Source organism: Entelurus aequoreus, linkage group LG26, assembly GCF_033978785.1.
Source record: "Entelurus aequoreus isolate RoL-2023_Sb linkage group LG26, RoL_Eaeq_v1.1, whole genome shotgun sequence".
NCBI classification, from domain to species: Eukaryota; Metazoa; Chordata; class Actinopteri; order Syngnathiformes; family Syngnathidae; genus Entelurus; species Entelurus aequoreus.
The window spans coordinates 11,538,007-11,554,701 of NC_084756.1; the positions used below are offsets into that span (position 1 = coordinate 11,538,007).

At 35.2% G+C, this 16,695-nt stretch overlaps 1 protein-coding gene across 2 annotated transcripts in view; it reads right to left on the reverse strand.

Moving 5' to 3' along the window:
- col2a1b (collagen, type II, alpha 1b) overlaps positions 1-16,695 on the reverse strand; it is a 127,080-nt gene that overhangs the window by 3,754 nt on the left and 106,631 nt on the right. For both annotated transcript variants that reach the window (XM_062037771.1, XM_062037770.1), the window contains 8 exons: positions 13,219-13,326; positions 13,088-13,141; positions 12,833-12,940; positions 12,710-12,763; positions 12,535-12,642; positions 8,944-9,232; positions 6,451-6,638; positions 774-1,016 (listed from right to left, as the gene is read on the reverse strand). In XM_062037771.1, the coding sequence (XP_061893755.1) occupies positions 774-1,016; positions 6,451-6,638; positions 8,944-9,232; positions 12,535-12,642; positions 12,710-12,763; positions 12,833-12,940; positions 13,088-13,141; positions 13,219-13,326 (1,152 nt within the window). The remainder of the gene's footprint in view (positions 1-773; positions 1,017-6,450; positions 6,639-8,943; positions 9,233-12,534; positions 12,643-12,709; positions 12,764-12,832; positions 12,941-13,087; positions 13,142-13,218; positions 13,327-16,695) is intronic.

The following is a 16,695-nucleotide window of genomic DNA, read 5'->3' on the forward strand; positions in this document are numbered from 1 at the left end:
AGTGTTGTTGGGTCGGGTTTGGTTTTGGAATTGGATTGCATTGTTATGGTATTGCTGTGTATTGTTTTGTTGGATTGATTAATTAAAAAAATAAATAAATAAATAAATATATATATATATATATATATATATATATATATATATATATATATATATATATATATATATATATATATATATATATATATATATAATTTTTTTAAATTTAAAAATCGATTTTTTAAAAATGAGAATCGATTCTGAATCGCACAACGTGAGAATCGTGATTAGAATTCGAATCGATTTTTTCCCACACCCCTAATATATATATATATATATATATATATATATATATATATATATATATATATATATATATATATATATATATATATATATATATATATATATATTATATATATATATATATATATATATATATATATATACAGTATATGTGTAATTATATATAATATTGTGTATATGTATATGCGTGTATATATATATATGTGTATATATGTATGTATATATATATGTTTATATATAAAAATATGTATGTATATATATAATGTCTATGTATGTATATATATATATTTTTTTTGGTATTTATTTTTTTTATTTTTATACACTGAATTCTTTTAAACTGCATTTTATACACTGATTATTTTTGCACATTTTTATTCATTTAAATTTGTCAGCATAATTTGTCGAAAAAAATAAATAATTCAGTGCACAAAATTCAAACTTCCATGCAGTAACAATCCGAAGACATGAGTGTTACTGGCGTGTCTCACCGTGCAGCCGTCCTCCATCACGCTGTACGTGAAGCGGCTGTTGCCCTCGGCGCGGATCTCCACGTCGTTGGAGCCCTGCAGCAGCATGGCCTTCTTCAGGTTGCCCGCAGCCGCGTCCATGTAGGCGATGCTGTTCTTGCAGTGGTAGGTCAGGTTCTGGGAGGCCTCGGTGGACAGCAGCCTCAGGAAGGTCATCTGGATGGCGGCCGTGTTGGGCGCCAGGTTGTCGTCGCCGTAGTTAAACTGGGCAAAGGAGGACGGCGGATTGAGTAACACATGCAAACACTTGTTATCCAAGAAGAGAATGAGGGCATGGAGAAATTTAAATACTGCAGCAAATAAGACACTATGGGCTTTAACCCTGTACTTTTTTTAAAAACCTACTGCAAAATATACCAATGCTAGTCAAAGATCGTCTATATGACAGCAGCACTTTTATTTTTATGATTGACAATACAAAGTCCTGTCAAAAGTCCTCTATATAACAGCTGCTGTATAGGGTTGTCGCGATACCAATATTTTGGTACCGGTACCAGTACTTTTCTAAATAAAGGGCACCACAAAAAATGTCATTATTGTCTTTATTTTAACCACCAATCTTAGGGTACATTAAACATATGTTTATTATTGTAATGTTTTCCTTAAATTAAATAGAGAACATACTAGACAACTTGTCTTTTAGTAGTAAGTAAACAAACAAAGGCTCCTAATTAGTCTGCTGACATATGCAGTAACATATTGTGTCATTTATCATTCTATTATTTTGTCATGTTGAGGGACAAACTGTAAAAAAGTATTATTAATCTACTTGTTAATTTACTGTTAATATCTGCTTATTTTCTGGTTTAACATGTTCTATTTACACTTCTGTTAAAATGCAATAATCACTTATTCTTCTGTTGTTTGATTCTTTTACATTAGTTTTGGATGATACCACACATTTAGGTATCGATCCGATACCAAGTAGTTACAGGATCATACATTGGTCATCATTTAAGTCTTCATGTGTCCAAGGACGTATTTCCTGAGTTTATAAACATAATATACATTTTAAAAGAAAAAAGATTTTGTGATACTAAAAAATAATCGATGTAATTATAGTAGTATCGCGTACATATGCTCTTGTACTTGGTATCATTACAGTGGATGTCAGGTGTAGATCCACCCATGGTGTTTGTTTACATTGTGACGCCGGTGAGCTATATCCTCCTACGGTGTGTAGTGAACCATGTTTAGCTATTACTCGTCCTCCAGTGATAATAATACTTGTAAGAAACTTACTTTATTTGTCGCCATTGGAGGCGAGGATTAGTGATTTAGAAGTAGCTAAAACACTGCCGACTGTGGATGGACGTTAGGTGCTAGCTAGCTAGCCATGTCTTAAAAGTACCTCTTCCTCATCCTCCTGTAGCTGCAAAACATTATAGTCAAAGATCCTCTATATAACAAGAAGACTCTGCATATTTTGGATATATAAATCCCCTTCCTCTTGTAGCTGCAAAAAATGTTAAGTCAAAGATCTTCTATATGACAAGAGTACTCTGCATATTTTGGATATATAAATCCCCTTTCCTCTTGTAGCTGAAAAAAAAGTTAGTCAAAGATCCTCTATATGACAGGAGGACTCTGCATATTTTGGGTATACAAATTCCCTTTCCTCTTGTAGCTGCAAAACATGCTAGTCAAAGATACTCTATATGACAAGAAGACTCTGCACATTTTGGATATATAAATCCCCTTCCTCTTGTAGCTGCAAAAAATGTTAAGTCAAAGATCCTCTATATGACAAGAGGACTCTGTATATTTTGAATATATAAATTCCCTTTCCTCTTGTAGGTGCAAAAAAAGCTAGTCAAAGATCCTCTATATGACAAGAGTCATCTGCATATTTTGGATAGAAAAATCCCCTTCCTCTTGTAGGTGCAAAAAATGTTAGTCAAAGATCCTCTATATGACAAGAAGACTCTGCATATTTTGGATGTATAAATCCACCCTTCCTCTTGTAGCTGCAACAAATGTTAAGTCAAAGATCCTCTATATGACAAGAGTCATCTGCATATTTTGGATGTATAAATCCCCTTCCTCTTGTAGCTGCAAAAAAACGTTAGTCAAAGATCCTCTATATGACAAGAGTCCTCTGCATATTTTGGATATATAAATCCCCTTCCTCTTGTAGCTTCAAAAAACGTTAGTCAAAGATCCTCTATATGACAAGAGGACTCTACATATTTTAGAACACACTGAAAAAAAAAGCTAGTCAAAGATTTGACTAGCAAAGAAATGACAGAAGAGTTTCGCTGTTTTTAGGAATCTACTACAAAATGCTAGTCAAAGATCCTCTATATGACAAGAGTATTCTGCATATTTTGGGTGTATAAATTCCCTTTCCTCTTGTAGCTGCAAAAAAAGCTAGTCAAAGATCCTCTAAATGACAAGAGTCCTCTGCATATTTTGGATATATAAATCCCCTTCCTCTTGTAGCTGCAAAAAACGTTAGTCAAAGATCCTCTATATGACAAAAGGACTCTACATATTTTAGAACACACTGAAAAAAAAAGCTAGTCAAAGATTTGACTAGCAAAGAAATGACAGAAGAGTTTCGCTGTTTTTAGGAATCTACTACAAAATGCTAGTCAAAGATCCTCTATATGACAAGAGTATTCTGCATATTTTGGGTGTATAAATTCCCTTTCCTCTTGTAGCTGCAAAAAAAGCTAGTCAAAGATCCTCTAAATGACAAGAGTCCTCTGCATATTTTGGATAGATAAATCCCCTTCCTCTTGTAGGTGCAAAAAATGTTAGTCAAAGATCCTCTATATGACAAGAGTATTCTGCATATTTTGGATATATAAATCCCCTTCCTCTTGTAGCTGCAAAAAACGTTAGTCAAAGATCCTCTATATGACAAGAGTCCTCTGCATATTTTGGAACACACTGAAAAAAAAAGCTAGTCAATGATTTGATTAGCAAAGAAATGACAGAAGTGTTTCACTGTTTTTAGGAATCTACTACAAAATGCTAGTCAAAGAGCCTCTATATGACAAGAGTATTCTGCATATTTAGGATAGATAATTACTCTTTATTTCTTGTAGCTGATAAAACTGTTAGTCAAAGATCCTCTATATGACAAGAGGACTCTGCATATTTAGGATGTATTAATCCCCTTCCTCTTGTAGCTGCTAAAACTGTTAGTCAAAGATCCTCTATATGACAAGAGGACTCTGCATATTTAGGATGTATTAATCCCCTTTCTCTTGTAGCTGCTAAAACTGTTAGTCAAAGATCCTCTATATGACAAGAGGACTCTGCATATTTAGGATGTATTAATCCCCTTCCTCTTGTAGCTGCTAAAACTGTTATTCAAAGATCCTCTATATGACAAGAGGACTCTGCATATTTAGGATGTATTAATCCCCTTTCTCTTGTAGCTGCTAAAACTGTTAGTCAAAGATCCTCTATATGACAAGAGGACTCTGCATATTTAGGATGTATTAATCCCCTTTCTCTTGTAGCTGCTAAAACTGTTAGTCAAAGATCCTCTATATGACAAGAGGACTCTGCATATTTAGGATGTATTAATCCCCTTTCTCTTGTAGCTGCTAAAACTGTTAGTCAAAGATCCTCTATATGACAAGAGGACTCTGCATATTTAGGATGTATTAATCCCCTTTCTCTTGTAGCTGCTAAAACTGTTAGTCAAAGATCCTCTATATTACAAGAGTATTCTGCATATTTTGGATATATAAATCCCCTTCCTCTTGTAGCTGCAAAAAACGTTAGTCAAAGATCCTCTATATGACAAGAGTCCTCTGCATATTTTGGAACACACTGAAAAAAAAAGCTAGTCAATGATTTGATTAGCAAAGAAATGACAGAAGTGTTTCACTGTTTTTAGGAATCTACTACAAAATGCTAGTCAAAGAGCCTCTATATGACAAGAGTATTCTGCATATTTAGGATAGATAATTACTCTTTATTTCTTGTAGCTGATAAAACTGTTAGTCAAAGATCCTCTATATGACAAGAGGACTCTGCATATTTAGGATGTATTAATCCCCTTCCTCTTGTAGCTGCTAAAACTGTTAGTCAAAGATCCTCTATATGACAAGAGGACTCTGCATATTTAGGATGTATTAATCCCCTTTCTCTTGTAGCTGCTAAAACTGTTAGTCAAAGATCCTCTATATGACAAGAGGACTCTGCATATTTAGGATGTATTAATCCCCTTCCTCTTGTAGCTGCTAAAACTGTTATTCAAAGATCCTCTATATGACAAGAGGACTCTGCATATTTAGGATGTATTAATCCCCTTTCTCTTGTAGCTGCTAAAACTGTTAGTCAAAGATCCTCTATATGACAAGAGGACTCTGCATATTTAGGATGTATTAATCCCCTTTCTCTTGTAGCTGCTAAAACTGTTAGTCAAAGATCCTCTATATGACAAGAGGACTCTGCATATTTAGGATGTATTAATCCCCTTTCTCTTGTAGCTGCTAAAACTGTTAGTCAAAGATCCTCTATATGACAAGAGGACTCTGCATATTTAGGATGTATTAATCCCCTTTCTCTTGTAGCTGCTAAAACTGTTAGTCAAAGATCCTCTATATTACAAGAGTATTCTGCATATTTTGGATATATAAATCCCCTTCCTCTTGTAGCTGCAAAAAACGTTAGTCAAAGATCCTCTATATGACAAGAGTCCTCTGCATATTTTGGAACACACTGAAAAAAAAAGCTAGTCAATGATTTGATTAGCAAAGAAATGACAGAAGTGTTTCACTGTTTTTAGGAATCTACTACAAAATGCTAGTCAAAGAGCCTCTATATGACAAGAGTATTCTGCATATTTAGGATAGATAATTACTCTTTATTTCTTGTAGCTGATAAAACTGTTAGTCAAAGATCCTCTATATGACAAGAGGACTCTGCATATTTAGGATGTATTAATCCCCTTCCTCTTGTAGCTGCTAAAACTGTTAGTCAAAGATCCTCTATATGACAAGAGGACTCTGCATATTTAGGATGTATTAATCCCCTTTCTCTTGTAGCTGCTAAAACTGTTAGTCAAAGATCCTCTATATGACAAGAGGACTCTGCATATTTAGGATGTATTAATCCCCTTCCTCTTGTAGCTGCTAAAACTGTTATTCAAAGATCCTCTATATGACAAGAGGACTCTGCATATTTAGGATGTATTAATCCCCTTTCTCTTGTAGCTGCTAAAACTGTTAGTCAAAGATCCTCTATATGACAAGAGGACTCTGCATATTTAGGATGTATTAATCCCCTTTCTCTTGTAGCTGCTAAAACTGTTAGTCAAAGATCCTCTATATGACAAGAGGACTCTGCATATTTAGGATGTATTAATCCCCTTTCTCTTGTAGCTGCTAAAACTGTTAGTCAAAGATCCTCTATATGACAAGAGGACTCTGCATATTTAGGATGTATTAATCCCCTTTCTCTTGTAGCTGCTAAAACTGTTAGTCAAAGATCCTCTATATTACAAGAGTACTCTGCATATTTTGGAACACATTGGAAAAAAAGGCTAGTCAAAGATTTTCTAAATGACAGAAGTGTTCAAGTTAAAGTTAAAGTCCGCTGTTTTTAGGAATCTCTCCTCTATATGTAAGACAGGACCAACAAATACACACTAATAGTCCGGGTGTTGTCGACTTACGTGGAATCCTCCATTCATGGTCTCTCCAAACCAAACGTGTTTGCGGTCCTTGCTCTTGCTGAACCACCAGTTCTTGCGAGGAATGCTGGAAGGTTTTGGACGGACACAGGACTCGCCCGTCTCCATGTTGCAGAACACCTTGATGGCGTCCACGGTGCAGCCCTGGTTGGGGTCGATCCAGTACTCTCCTATGGGAGACCACATGGTTAAGTAAAGGGTACCAGCTACAGTACAATAGGGATTTATATGGCCCCATTTCTGGGTGGATCTCGCATTTGAACATATTCAACATTTTACTGCCATCTGGTGGCTAAAGTGGATAATGCACACCCTAATTTGTCGCTTTTGGTAGCCATCCACAAGCTTCTGCTTGAATTTTTGACCACTCCTCTTAACAAAATTGGTGCAGTTCAGCTAAATGTGTTGGTTTTCTGACATGGACTTGTTTCTTCAGCATTGTCCACACTTTGGGAAGGCCATTCTAAAACCTTCGTTCTAGCCTGATTTAGCCATTCCTTTACCACTTTTGACGTGTGTTTGGGGTCATTGTCCTGTTGGAACACCCAACTGCGCCCAAGACGCAACCTCCGGGCTGATGATTTTAGCTTGTCCTGAAGAATTTGGAGGTAATCCTCCTTTTTCATTGTCCCATTTACTCTCTATAAAGCACCAGTTCTACTGGCAGCAAAACAGGCCCAGAGCATTACACTACCACCACTATGCTTGACGGTAGTTATGGTGTTCCCGGGATTAAAGGCCTCACCTTTTCTCCTCCAAACATATTGCTGGGTATTTTGACCAAACAGCTCCATTTTTTGTTTCATCTGACATCACATGGACAACGATAAGACCTTCTGTCCTTAATTTGAAGTGGAGTAGTACCGTATTTTCCGCACTATAAGGCGCACCTAAAAACCTCCAATTTTCTCAAAAGCTGACAGTTTGAGTTTGAGTTTGAGTTTGAGTTTGAGTTTATTTCGAACATGCAAGCATACAACATGATACATCACAATTTCCAGTTTCTCTTTTCAACATGTTCGAAAAGGAGTAGGAAGAAGCAGAGCTTATTTAATCCTACCCCTTTTCTTTACATAACAGTTGCTAAAACTTTTTGTTCACTTCCTGTTCTTAATTTATTCACAATAAACTCCATAAGTAATCACAATAAAAATAAATAAATAAATAATAGTAAGAATTTAATAATAATAATTGGTGAAGTAAGTCATATTTCATATGATGAGATAAGTAAGATTACTTTAAGAATGATTGAATGAATGGATGGACAGTGCGCCTTATAATATGGTGCGCCTTATATATGGACCAATATTGAGCCACAACAGGTCTCGCAGCCCCAGCCTCTACTGTAGCGTCTATTCTATGCGCCTTATAATGTGGTGCGCCTCCCGCCATCAGTGTGTGAATGTGTGTGTGTATGGGTGAATGTGTCAAAGCGCTTTGAGTTCCTTAATAAAAAAGGTAGAAAAGCGCTATACAAGTACAACCCATTTACCATTTTATTTACCATAATGCGGTGCACCTTATATATGAACTACGTTTTGAAATAGGCCATTCATTGAAGGTGCGCCTTATAATCCGGTGCGCCTTATAGTGCGGAAAATACGGTAATTGTTTTTCCGTACACCTAGAGACCACAATAATTCATCAAGTTAAGGTCATGACAGTAAGTTGAATGATGTGGACACGTTTGTTACTGGATACTTTCTAATATAGAACGTATTATTTTTGTCCATGTTATGTCAAATGAAACAAAAATTGAGCTGTTTGGCCACAATACTCAGCAATATGTTTGGAGGAGAAAAGGTCCCAGGGACACCATACCTACCGTCAAGCATGGTGGTGGTAGTATTATGCTCTGGGCTTGTTTTGCTGCCAATGGAACTGGTGCTTTACAGAGAGTAAATGGGACAATGAAAATGAGGATTACCTCCAAATTCTTCAGGACAACCTAAAATCATTGGCCCGGAGGTTGGGTCTTGGGCGCAGTTGGGTGTTCCAACAGGACAATGACCCCCGTCAAAAGTGGTAAAGGAATGGCTAAATTAGGCGAGATTTAAGGTTTTAAAATGGCCTTCCCAAAGTCCTGACTTAAACGTGTGGACAATGCTGAAGAAACAAGTCCATGTCAGAAAACCAACACATTTAGCTGAACTGCACCAATTTGGTCAAGAGGAGTGGTCAAAAATTCAAGCAGAAGCTTGTGAATGGCTACCAAAATACCAAATATTAACATTGCTGTATGTATACTTTTGATTTGCTCACATTTTCAGTAGACCCATAATAAATTCATAAAAGAAGCAAACTTCATGAATGTTTTTTGTGACCAACAAGTATGTGCTCCAATCACTCTATCACAAAAAAATAAGAGTTGCAGAAAGTATTTAAAACTCCAGACAGCCATGACATGATGTTCTTTACAAGTGTATGTCAACTTTTGACCACGACTGTAGTTGCTAAATGCTAACTGCCGCTCACCGCTCTTCCAGTCAGGATGGCAGAGCTTGAGGTCCCTGCAGGTGCGAGCCGGGTTCTTCTTGGAACCTTCCGGGCTGCGGATGTTCTCGATCTGGTTGTTGAGGGACTTGAGCGTGGCGTCCACCTCGGCGTCGTGCTGCCGCAGGTTTCCGGAGGCCTGGTCGGCTCTCATGTACCGGAGAGGATCTGGGGACTTCTCCGTCTGACCCAAGCCGGCGAAAGCGGACATGTCGATGCCGGGGCCGGGCGGGCCGGGAGGACCGGGGAGTCCGGGGTTTCCAGGAGGACCCTGATGGTCAAGAGGGAATCCACCTTGTTACTTACTTCATTTGTTATTGTGTGAATGCTCCAAAACATTCACAAATATGCTTTTCTACACCAAAATTCATCTATGTATTATTCAACTTATTCCTCTTCTCCAGATTTTGGCGCACTCTAACTTCCACATTTGTCATCTGATTCAAAGCCTTCCAACTTCAAACTGTTCAGCCTATTCGGGAATCGCGGGCTTTCCCTTGACAAATTCCAAAAATTCCCAGATTTCCCAGAATTCCAGGTTTTCCAGGACATTTTTACCATTCAAAATGAATTGGCCATTTTTAAACTTCCACCATTTCCACATGTTTCAACCTATTCAAACCATTCCACCTTCAACACATTCCACCATTCTGGAAATTCAAACCATAAGTTTTCCAAGTTTAAAAAAAATCCAGGATTTCCCAGAATTCCAGGTTTTCCGTGACATTTTTTAAAATGTTCACCATTTCCACATGTTTCAACCTATTCAACACATTCCACCATTCTGGAAATTCAAACTATCATTTTTCCAAGTTCAAAAAAATTCCAGGATTTCCCAGAATTCCAGGTTTTCCGGGACATTTTTTCAAATTTTCAACATTAACACATTTTTCAACCTATTCAAACCATTCCACCTTCAACACATTCCACCATCCTGGAAATTCAAACTATCATTTTTCCAAGTTCAAAAAATTCCAGGGTTTCCCAGAATACCAGATTTTCCGGGACATTTTTTCAAATGTTCACCATTCCCACATGTTTCAACCTATTCAAACCATTCCACCTTCAACACATTCCACCATTCTGGAAATTCAAACCATAATTTTTCCAAGTTTAAAAAAAAATCCAGGATTTCCCAGAATTCCAGGTTTTCCGTGACATTTTTTAAAATGTTCACCATTTCCACATGTTTCAACCTATTCAACACATTCCACCATTCTGGAAATTCAAACTATCATTTTTCCAAGTTCAAAAAAATTCCAGGATTTCCCAGAATTCCAGGTTTTCCGGGACATGTTTTCAAATTTTCAACATTAACACATTTTTCAACCTATTCAAACCATTCAACACATTCCACCATCCTGGAAATTCAAACTATCATTTTTCCAAGTTAAAAAAATTCCAGGGTTTCCCAGAATACCAGATTTTCCGGGACATTTTTTCAAATGTTCACCATTCCCACATGTTTCAACCTATTCAAACCATTCCACCTTCAACACATTCCACCATTCTGGAAATTCAAACCATAATTTTTCCAAGTTTAAAAAAAATCCAGGATTTCCCAGAATCATAGGTTTTCCGGGACATTTTTTTCAAATTTTCACCATTCCCACATGTTTCAACCTATTCAAACCATTCTACCATTCTGGAAATTCAAACTATAATTTTTCCAAGTTCAAAGTAATTCCAGGATTTCCCAGAATTCCAGGTTTTTCTGGAAATGTTTTCAAACTTTCACCATTTCCACATGTTTCAACCAATTCAAACTATTCCACCTTCAACACATTCTACCATTCTGAAAATTCAAACTATCATTTTTCCAAGTAAAAAAAAAAATCCAGAAATTCCTGCTTTTCCAAAGCCCTATTTCTACCCTTTTTTCTGGCGACTACTTCTTCCACATTTTTCAATGCATTTCAACCGTTCCACCGTCAAAACATTCCTCTTAATCAAGACAAAAAACAAAGTTGTTTTTCGAACTGTAAAAATTCCCAGATTTCCCAGAATTCTAGGTTTTCCGGGACATATTTTCAAACTTTCACCATTTCCACATGTTTCAACCTATTCAAACCATTCCACCTTCAACACATTCCATCATTCTGGAAATTCAAACTAACATTTTTCCAAGTTCCAAAAAATTCCAGGATTTTCCAGAATTCATTATTTTACAAAGTCCTATTTTCACCCTTTTTCCTGGCGACTACTCCTTCCACATTTTTCAACACATTTCAACCGTTCTACTGTCAAAACATTCTTCTTAATCAGGACAAAAAAAAAAGTTGTTTTTTGAACTGTAAACATTTCCAGATTTCCCAGAATTCCAGGTTTGCCCAGGACATTTTTTCTAATTTTCACCATTTCCACATGTTTCAACCTATTCAAACCATTCCACCTTCAACACATTCTGCCATTCTGGAAATTTAAACTATAATTTTTCCAAGTTAAAAAAAATTCCAGGAATTCCTGCTTTTCCAAAGCCCTATTTCCACCCTTTTTTCTGCCGACTACTCCTCCCACATTTTTCAACGTATTTCAACCGTTCCATCGTCAAAACATTCCTCTTAATTAGGGAAAAAAAAACGAAATTGTTTTTTAAACTGCAAAAACTCCCGATTTTCCCGAAATTCCGTAGTACCATTTCTCAATTCAACACCAACCATTTCAACTCATTCAGACCATTCAAGTTTGTTTTTTTTAAACCATTTTTAAAGAAATTCCTTCTTTTCCCAATTTTCCCAATTTGTTCTGAAATTCCCCATTGAAATCAAAGTTCCACAATTCCTACATTTTTCATCTGATTCAAACCGTTCCAACTTCAAAATATTCAGCCTGTTCAGGAATTATGTGCTCTACTTCAACAATTCCAAAAAAAAAATCCTGGATTTCCCATAATTCCTTTTTTTTTTGGCATTTTACCCATTCAAAATGAATTGGCCATTTTTCAAATTTTCACAATTCCCACATTCTTCAACCCATTCAAACCATTCTACCTTTAACACATTCAACTCATCCTAGACATTCAAACTACCATTTTTCCACAGTCAACAAATTTCCAGGAATTCCCGTTTTTTGGTAACCTATTTCCACCCTTAAGTTCGACTACTCCATTCACATTTTTCAACCCATTTCAAACGTTCCACCGTCAAAACACTCTTCATATTCAGGACAAAAACCAAAGTAGGTTAAGGAACTAGAAAAATTCCCGTTTTTCCCCAAATTCCAGGAAATTCTCAATTAAAAACAGTTACTTATTCAACATTTCTTGACCGATTTAAACAATTCCAACACCAACCAATTCAGCTCATTCAGGACATTCATGCTGCTAATCATTTTCAAAAAAATCCAGTTTTTCTCAAAATTCCAGAAAGTTCCCATTGAAATGAATGGGACATTTTTCCAAATTGCACAATTCCCACATTTTTCAACCTATTGAATCCATTCCAACAGTCAAACTATTCTTACATTAATTCTGTCAAATGTTCAGTTCAACTTCAGCATTGGAGCATTCACACGCAAGTCCTTCAGGAATGGTCTCTTCCAGTTATATTTCATGTTCTTTCTCGTCGTACTCACAGAGGGACCGGTATCTCCACCGCGACCACGTGGTCCAGGGGGTCCGATGGGTCCGGGCAGACCGTTTGAACCGTCCTTTCCAGCTGGTCCAATAGGTCCTGGTGGTCCCTGTGATGAAACTGGTTTTAACCACAAGCTTTTATTAATATTGAGAGAATTGTTAGTGTGTCCTCACTCTTTGTCCAGAAGGTCCAGAAGGTCCAGTAGCACCCTGGTCCCCAGATTGACCCTAGAACACAACAAACCACCTTTTTACACACCATTCCAGTTATAAGGGTATTGGACAATGGGTCCTTACTGGAGGTCCGGGAAGACCCTGAAGACCGGTGAAACCTCGGTGTCCCTTCTGTCCTCTCTCACCAGACTCTCCGCCCTCACCCTTATCCCCCCGGGGTCCTTGGGGTCCCTGGGAAAAAGTCAAATGCCTCATGAATAAATACAAATATAGATTAAATAAATAGAACAATAACATAGAATGCAAAAAGTAAACATAAGCATTAATAAAATAAAATACAAATAATTTCAAAATAAAATAAATCAGTAGTCATCATACGGGCATTCCTCTGGCTCCAGCAGGTCCGGGAGACCCAGCAGGTCCTTGTGCCCCCTGAGGAGGAAGAACCAAATGTGCTGAGTTGATTGTTTTTTGTAACGTAAACCTTCTTCATCTGGTGCTGGACTTACAGCCTCTCCTCGGTCTCCTTGTTTTCCAGTAGGACCGACTGGGCCGGAGGCACCGGTGCCTCCCGGAGCACCGGGGGCACCAACAGGACCCGTGTTACCGCGGTCACCCTTAGGACACACAAACAAGGACGCTAATTAATCACATTTATTGACAAATGGTAACATTTAACATCAATAAGGAAAATACTCTTGTCTTGGGCTTCACTACACAACTTAAAATGCAGCCTGGAGCTCTGTCGATTATCTGCCAGTCAGCTACCGATGTATCATTTTAGTTATTTGTTTGTTATTTTGCAAATAAGCTAACCAAACATGAAGTTGCTGTTAAACAGTGAGTGTAATGTTAGCATGTAGCTAACATAGCTATGCTAGTGTTGCTAACCTAGAATGATGTTGAACAGTGATATTAGCATGCAGCTAACAAAGCTATGCCAGTTTTGCATGTAGCTCATTTAGCTATGCTAGTGTTGCTAGCCTAGATTGATTTTAAAATGTAATGTCAGCATGTAGTACACATAGCTACGCTAGTGTTGCTAATGTATCAGGATGTTCTCATGTATTGGTAAAATGTAGCTCACATAGCCATGATAGTGTTGCTAACCTAAAATAATGTTGAAATATAACATTAGCATGTAGCTAACATAGCTGTGCTAGTGTTTTTAACCTAGCACAGTGTTCAGATGTAATCTTGGCATGTAGCTTACATAACTATGCTATAGTTGCTAACCTAGCATGTTATTAATGTTATCGTAATGTTAGCATTTAGTTAATATAGCTATGCTACGTCATTAGGGTAAATAGTCTTATCCTGGGCTTCACTACACATCTTAAAATGGTGCCTGGAGCTCTGTCAATTATCTGCCAGTCAGCTACCGATCTAACATTTTAATAAAGTAGTTTTTCTTCCGCAAAAAGGCTAACTAAACATGAAGTTGCTGTTAAACAGGGGGTGTAATGTTAGCATGTAGCTAACATAGCTATGCTACTGCTGCCAACCTAAAATGATGTTCAAATGTAAAGTCAGTGGTGTCGCTAATGTTTGTGTCCTCCTGTCGCGTTCTGTGATGCTACGTTGTTGTATGACATCTTTCTTATGTGGATAAACACTTCTTGGAGACACGCGGCTCATTAGCATTAAAGCTACAGACACATAAAAACCGCTTGTTCCCAGCAGGTTTTTACTAAAAGCCCTTTTATACATACACTTGTACATATAAACATATACATATATACATACATATACATACACTTGTACATATATACATACATTTACTTTTATACATACACTTGTACATATACACATATACTGTACATATATACATACATATACTTTTATACATACACTTGTACATATGCACATATACATATACACATACATATACATATACTTGTATACATACTCTTGTACATATACACATATACATATATACATACATATACTTTTATACATACACTTGTGCATATACACATATACATATATACATACATATACATACACTTGTACATATACACATATACATACATATACTTTTATACATACACTTGTACATACACACATATACATATATACATACATATACATACATATACTTGTACATATACACATATACATATATACATACATATACTTTCATACACACACTTGTACATATACACATACATATACATATACTTGTATACATACTCTTGTACATATACACATATACATATATACACACATATACTTTTATACATACATTTGTACATATACACATATACATATATACATACATATGCATACACTTGTACATATACACATATACATATCTACATACATATACTTTCATACATACACTTGTACATATACACATATACTTATATACATACATATACATGTACTTGTATACATACTCTTGTACATATACACATATACATATATACATACATATACTTTTATACATACACTTGTACATATACACATATACATATATACATACATATACATACATATACTTGTACATATACACATATACTTATATACATACATATATATGTACTTGTATACATACTCTTGTACATATACACATATACATATATACATACATATACTTTTATACATACACTTGTACATATACACATATACATATATACATACATATACATACATATACTTGTACATATACACATATACATATATACATACATATACTTTCATACATACACTTGTACATATACACATATACTTATATACATACATATACATGTACTTGTATACATACTCTTGTACATATACACATATACATATATACATACATATACTTTTATACATACACTTGTACATATACACATATACATATAAACATACATATACATACATACGCTTGTACATATACACATATACATACATACACACATATACTTTTATACATACACTTGTACATATACACATATACATATATACATACATATGCATACACTTGTACATATACACATATACATACATATACTTTCATACATACACTTGTACATATACACATATACATATATACATACATATACTTTCATACATACACTTGTACATATACACATACATATACATATACTTGTATACATACCCTTGTACATATACACATATACATATATACACACATATACTTTTATACATACATTTGTATATATACACATATACATATATACATACATATGCATACACTTGTACATATACACATATACATATCTACATACATATACTTTCATACATACACTTGTACATATACACATATACTTATATACATACATATACATGTACTTGTATACATACTCTTGTACATATACACATATACATATATACATACATATACTTTTATACATACACTTGTACATATACACATATACATATATACATACATATACATACATATACTTGTACATATACACATATACATATATACATACATATACTTTCATACATACACTTGTACATATACACATATACTTATATACATACATATACATGTACTTGTATACATACTTTTGTACATATACACATATACATATATACATACATATACTTTTATACATACACTTGTACATATACAAATATACATATATACATACATATACATACATATACTTGTACATATACACGTATACATACATACACACATATAATTTTATACATACACTTGTACATATACACATATACATATATACATACATATGCATACACTTGTACATATACACATATACATACATATACTTTCATACATACACTTGTACATATACACATATACATATATACATACATATACTTTCATACATACACTTGTACATATACACATACATATACATATACTTGTATACATACCCTTGTACATATACACATATACATATATACACACATATACTTTTATACATACATTTGTATATATACACATATACATATATACATACATATGCATACACTTGTACATATACACATATACATATCTACATACA